The sequence below is a fragment of the Sycon ciliatum genome, chromosome 3 (assembly GCF_964019385.1).
Source record: "Sycon ciliatum chromosome 3, ocSycCili1.1, whole genome shotgun sequence".
Lineage (NCBI taxonomy): Eukaryota > Metazoa > Porifera > Calcarea > Leucosolenida > Sycettidae > Sycon > Sycon ciliatum.
In genome coordinates, this window is record NC_088645.1 from 40,176,763 (window position 1) to 40,182,889 (window position 6,127).

Genomic DNA, 6,127 nt, shown 5'->3' on the forward strand with positions numbered 1-6,127 from the left:
TTAAATGCATTCCATTGCACATACTTGCTTGTCTTGGTTGATGCCCCCCCCCCCCCCACCCCACCCGCGCCTGACCTGCCCTGCCCTACCCCACACATGTTTGTGACCCAGTTTGAGCTTGCAACATATCAAGAGTAGACGAGTTGTATAAGAACACCATCCCCCATTAAACACATTCCATTGCACATACCTGCTTGTCTTGGTTGTTGTGGCTGCCAGGCGACGACACGTTGAAGCGCGACGCCAGCTGCCGCAGTGTGTGAGCCGAGCGCTGGCTGGCGGCCGACATCTCGTTGAGACAGCCGCTGGCCACTTGCTGACCGGAGGAGAGAAGCTGCAGTTGACGCGTCATCTCGCGCTGGCCCGTGGCCAGGTAGTCGTGATTGGCGGCAAGCGTGCCTTGCTGGTCCACCACCTTCTTCATGGACGTGGCGAGGAAATGGACGGTCGACTCGATGTTCTGCATGCGCCGCTGGAACGCCTCGTGCGTAGAGTCGGCGGTCGCGATTGCCGTGGTGACGGACCCGCCATTCCCGTTCGCTGGCGGTGACTCCGTAGCCACTCGGTCGTAGATGGCCTGCATCATCTGCTGCTGGTGAGCACCCCGGCTCTGCTCCTGGTGTTGGTGCTGCGAGACGGAGTTGACCACGTGTAGCATGTTCTTCTGCAGGGCGGCTAGTCGCTTGGAGTGGTGGTCCAGCTTTGCCTGTACAGTGCTGTGACGCTGATGATCACCTCTGCCTTCCTGCTGCTGCTGCATGTTGGAGGGGGAAATAATAATATAAATAATAATATGAACAAATAACCGACGAGGAGACAACAGTCGTAAAATAGCAATGAAAAACATCAATTGTGCACTCATAACCATGTATGAACTCGGATGGAGAGCCAAGGATTATTTATAAAAGTAAAAATGACCAAGGCACTACAAGTTACGCTATAGTGTCCACTAACACCACCAGTTACTAAACAATCAGCTCATGTGATAACATTGCACGACACTGACCGACGGTACTGACGTTCTACAACTAACTGGCTAACAGCTCTAGCACATCTTGGGTAACTTATTACTTCTTCTATAACTTAGAACCTTCCGAGTTGGAAGGCTGTTGGAGTGCGCATCCAAGATGTGCTAGAGCTGTTAGCCAGTGCCAGTTAGTTGTAGAACGTCAGTATCGCCGGTCAGTGTGGTGCAATGTTATCGCATGAGCTGGTTGTTTAGTAACTGGTGATGTTAGTGGACATTGTAGCGTAACGTTTAGCTCTTTGTTCTTTTTTCTTTCTTATAAATCGCTAACTTTAATTGACGTTAAAATATCTGGTCTTTCAGTAACTCAGTGTGTCATGCACAACCGTGCAATTATCAGACAACATGATAATAATGGTGGGTATGCCGGTATTTGTGTGGCGTCGGGGCGCGGATCGTTTCAAGAATGGTGAGTCATGTTGGGGTGTTATGGGCGTCACAGCAGTGATGGCTTTGCAGGGTTTGCAGTGGGTAGGTGATGGGCATACCGTATATTCTCTAATATAAGCACAGGTCTCCATTACTAGCACAGTCTCTAATACTAGCACACTGTGAGCACCTTTCGAAACATTATAAGCACAGTCTCTATTATTAGCACGGTCTTGGTGGAAATCAATGCTGCATGCATGATAATAAATATGTAGCATGTATTTCTTCTTGCTCTGTATGGATGTATTGGTTGAAAAAATATAAGCACGGTCTCCAATATAAGCGTGGTTTCCAATACAAGCACGGGGTAAAGGGGTGTTGAAAAAATATAAGCTTAGAGAATATACGGTATGCGTTGTACGTGTGGGGTTGTTGTAGGGACGGCGTGGGTCAGTAAGCTATGGTTACGGTGCCTAACAAGCACTCAGAACGTGTCTCAAAGTGCCGGCACAAAACACAAATCCCTCCTAGAATACAGCGACGTCACCCAACCTACTAACTACTTCCACTGACATTGCCATAGCCTACTCATAGTGCGTGGGTGGGGGGGGGGGGGTGTTGGTGTGGGGGAATAGATTAGGGGGGGGGGGGGTGTTGGTGTGGGGGAATAGATTAGGGGGGGGGGTGTTGGTGTGGGGGAATAGATTAGGGGGGGGGTGTTGGTGTGGGGGAATAGATTAGGGGGGGGGGTGTTGGTGTGGGGAATAGATTAGGGGGTGTTGGTGTGGGGGAATAGATTAGGGGGGGGGGTGTTGGTGTGGGGGGAATAGATTAGGGGGGGGGGGGTGTTGGTGTGGGAGAATAGATTAGGGGGCGGGGGTGTTGGTGTGGGGGAATAGATTAGGGGGGGGGGGGGGTGATGGTGTGGGGGAATGGATGGGGGGGGGGGGGGTATACATGTCTGCAAACTTACCGCAGAAGGTTGACACAGAGTGTCCAGAATGTCTCTGATCTCTTTGTAGACTTGAGAGGCGCTGGGACGCTGCGCAGGTTCGTCCATGCACCGACTGAAGACAGACTCGAGCAGGGCACACGCCGTGACTTCAGGAGAGCCAGCGGCCGTGTCGTCCATTTCCTCCTCGCACTCGTTTTCGTACTCGCACAGCTGCACGTCACCGTTCGAGATGAGTCTGGGCTTCTTGACCGACGGTGCTGACGACGTTTCCTCCGTCCTGCCCAGGACGCGCATGCCCAGCCTGCCCAGGGCAAGAATGTCGGCCTCCGCGCTTCCTGCCGTGCTGTGGTCACAGCAGAAATGATGACTCTCCTCGCGTGCGCGCTGCTTGCACGGTGTATCCGAGCTGTCAGCAGAGCCACTGCCTTCACTGCTGGCGCTGCACGACACCAGGAGGTCGAGTTTCGCGACGCCATGACGGACGTAAACATTCTCCGCGGCAATGCGGCGATGCGACATCCTCTCCGTGTGCAGATGATGCAGACCAGTGGTGATGTTGAGCATTATTTCGCACGCAGTCGATAACGAGAGCTGCTGTTCGAGACATGACTCCAGCGGATCGCCGGGCTCCTCGAACACAATCGCAGGCGTTCGGTGCACGCACGACACGCCCAGCACATGGACGAGACACGGATGCCGCAGCCCGCGCAGCCGCAAGCAACCCGGGGTGAGATCCAGGGGCGTCTGCTGGCGCTGCGCGTGCGAATCGCCATTGCCGTTCTTCTTGCCGTTGCCTTCGTCGGAGACGGTAGTGTGACACAAGAGTGCACGAACGCCAACTCCTCGCCATTCAGCTTTTAAATACCCGCGTTTGTTACCGTCTTGCTCACTGCTCGCCACCTCACAGTCAATTTCACCGACGTACATCGAGTCAACGTTGCTGAGCCCGAGCTCAGTGAGTGTCGCGGCCATTGTATTGTAATGAGACGATGTGATCTTCAACCGAGAGTTGCATCAGCGTGGCCTGTGGAAATCGAAAACGGTGCAGAATACGCAAGATCCAAACACACACGCACACACACACACACACACACACACACACACACACACACACACACACACACACACACACACACACATGCATGGCTGCAAACAAGCAGACAGGTGTGTAGACTTGCAAATCAGGTAATGCCAACGCCCTCCGAGGCTGAACATGGGCGCAGGACACACATCCCCCCCCCCCCCCCAGCCAAAGTCCCTGCTAGAACATTTCAAAAAGGATCAACACATTGATCTTGACAAACAGTGCCACAGTGCTGCAGTTCAGTCACAGAGAGAGAGAGAGAGAGAGAGAAAAGCTTGAAGCCATATACCGTAGACCACACGATGTTTGCGTCGACAAATCTTCTCGATTTCTCAGAACCAAGACGATTGCGCAACGGCAAATGTGCGCCGAGCACTGTGGACGCACACGTTTGCAGTTCAACTTCACGTCACGCTGGTTCATACTTTGCACTGCCGTTCTTCAAAATACAAATACATAACACTCTCCTCCTCCATGGGCTCTAAAGCCGACCATTGCTGCCCTCGGTAGCCATTACTCACACCAATAATTTCAACCGTTCTTCTTGTGAAAAAATAGCTCACTGGTTATATAAAATTTAAGCTGCGCTTCCACAGGCATCAACATCGGGTGTGCCTTTCAGTATGGAAAGTGCACACCTATCGGCCTTTCGCTCGCCGCATCTGCAGTTTACGCACCGAAACTTCAACCTTCGATAAGCATACAAGTACCGGCAGATCATAACAGCTAGCTTGCTATCTGCATGTGGTCACTCTGCACAGCGGCGACAACAAGATCGGTGCGCGAAGACAAACGATACTCCTTGCTCCGTAGCCAGGTGGAGCCTGGCGGAGGTAGCGTTGCCGCGACCTGAAATCATACCACGATAGGGAACTTGCCACCTAGTTTCTCATTCATTCAAACAACGCAACGAAGACGTTGAACAATGACTACGTCGCTTTGCATAAACAGGGCAAGTAACTTGATGTTTTGGCGTGGGCGAGTGGCACATGGCATGCATGCCAAGCCATATGGCATATGCCACGTCATGTCAAAATTTTACCAGGGCGGCATTTCAAGAAAAATGACAACCTCATTCCGACATCAAAATGTAACCAATCCAGTCAGACTCGACGTATTAAAATAGATTCCACGGGTCGCTAGTATCGTTTCGCAGTGCTGTCGCAGACTGACTTGTCTTCGCTGCGCGATCAATAATTTGATTCTCACTATGCTGAACTGTGAAGTAACTAGTAGTAGTTATGTTCACCCCAGTGTCTGGAGATAATGTGGATTTTGTAGAGAAAAAAAAGAAAAAATATCTAGCGCAATCCTACCTTTACCCTGGCTCTGCTTGCAGGGGATAATTATCGAAACTCCCATTCTAACATTGAGGAATCGAGATTCGAGAAGCAACTTCGGCAGAAACTGAGAAAGCTCCGAAGAGACCATTAATTTTGTGTAGCTCAGCATTGCGCAACTCGGTGTCGATCGTTGGCTGAAGCACTCGCTAAAGCTAAAAATACTAGTCTAAAGATAAACATTCGCTGCACATTCTGCATGTGTCTATGCCGTCGATTCGCCAGCAGCGCACCATGTATTCTCGGATCGGTTTCCGCTCGCCGCCGAGAGAGAAGGAAATGGAAATTCCAAACGCAGCGGTGCGTACGCGCGTACAGAGTCATGTGCGCTCACACGCTCATCCCGTGAAACAGAAAACAGAAAACGCAGGCCAGAAAATTCACAAACATGCCAGAAGGCATGAAATAGCGCGCCCGCTTTGCACGCACGTAGATCTACGTTTGAGGAACATGGTAAAGGAGCACTGGCAACGCGCCGACGTGGACGGAGAGAGCTCAGGCACACACCAGAAAATAAAGTCATAACACAAAAGCAATCTTCACTTTAGCAAACTCGCCTTGATAATAATAATAATTTTGATCGAGACCGCCCTCCGCACGCACGTCTCCAGGATGCATTGCATAGTCTAGGCATGAGCATGCAGCGCAGGCCAGCGTAACTACACTGCATGCTGTGCGTGCTCGGACCGAGGGCATGGGCCAGCACGCACGCATGCATGCCGCTGCTAGGCCAGCTAGCTAGCCAGCAGAGGAAAGCCTGAAACTGCCCCGCAGTGAAACTGCAGCACTCCCCTGACAAGTGATGAGTGTTTGACTACAGCCTGCCGTGCAGACAACTGAGAGTCTGTAGCAGGCGACCGTATCCACGACACGCAGAGAATAAGAAAGGACAACCAGAACTTACCTTGAAGAGAACAAAAACTTGCCGTTCCCTGCTACCGGCCACACACCTCTACAACTCAGCAACGCGAAATGATCCCGGTACGGTGAGACCTCCGTTCACGCTAGCAGCTACACACAGCAAGTGCGGTCTGAGCGCTCCACAAACAATACAGGCCCGGCGAGGCTGAAAAAACTCTGTCTCTCTCTCTCGCCTCGTGTCCAATCCTCCACCTGCCACAACTAGTACACGGAAACTCAAAGTCAACACTGCCAGGAGTGCTGCGTCTGGCCACTGGCACTAGAAATCACGGTCTTCCTCTCGTCAAACGCTCCAGAAGCGTACTGCTGAGTCCCTCAGCGGAGCGAAAAGAAAAATAACAGCTAGTTGTCACATGGTTCTCCCATCGGTCAACGCAGTGTTCAACGCAGTGTTCAATGCAGTAACAGAAGCAGTGCATGCAGGGTTTCTT

At 51.8% G+C, this 6,127-nt stretch overlaps 1 protein-coding gene across 1 annotated transcript in view; it reads right to left on the reverse strand.

Annotated features, from left to right (window-relative positions):
- Nucleotides 1-4,771, reverse strand: part of LOC135812173 (uncharacterized) — a 20,104-nt gene extending 15,333 nt beyond the window's left edge. The window contains exons 1-3 of the mRNA XM_065325494.1: nt 3,957-4,771; nt 2,370-3,375; nt 191-754 (exon numbers count right to left, since the gene is read on the reverse strand). Of these exons, the coding sequence (XP_065181566.1) occupies nt 191-754; nt 2,370-3,323 (1,518 nt within the window). The 5' untranslated portion in view covers nt 3,324-3,375; nt 3,957-4,771. The remainder of the gene's footprint in view (nt 1-190; nt 755-2,369; nt 3,376-3,956) is intronic.
- Nucleotides 4,772-6,127: the final 1,356 nt, after the last annotated feature.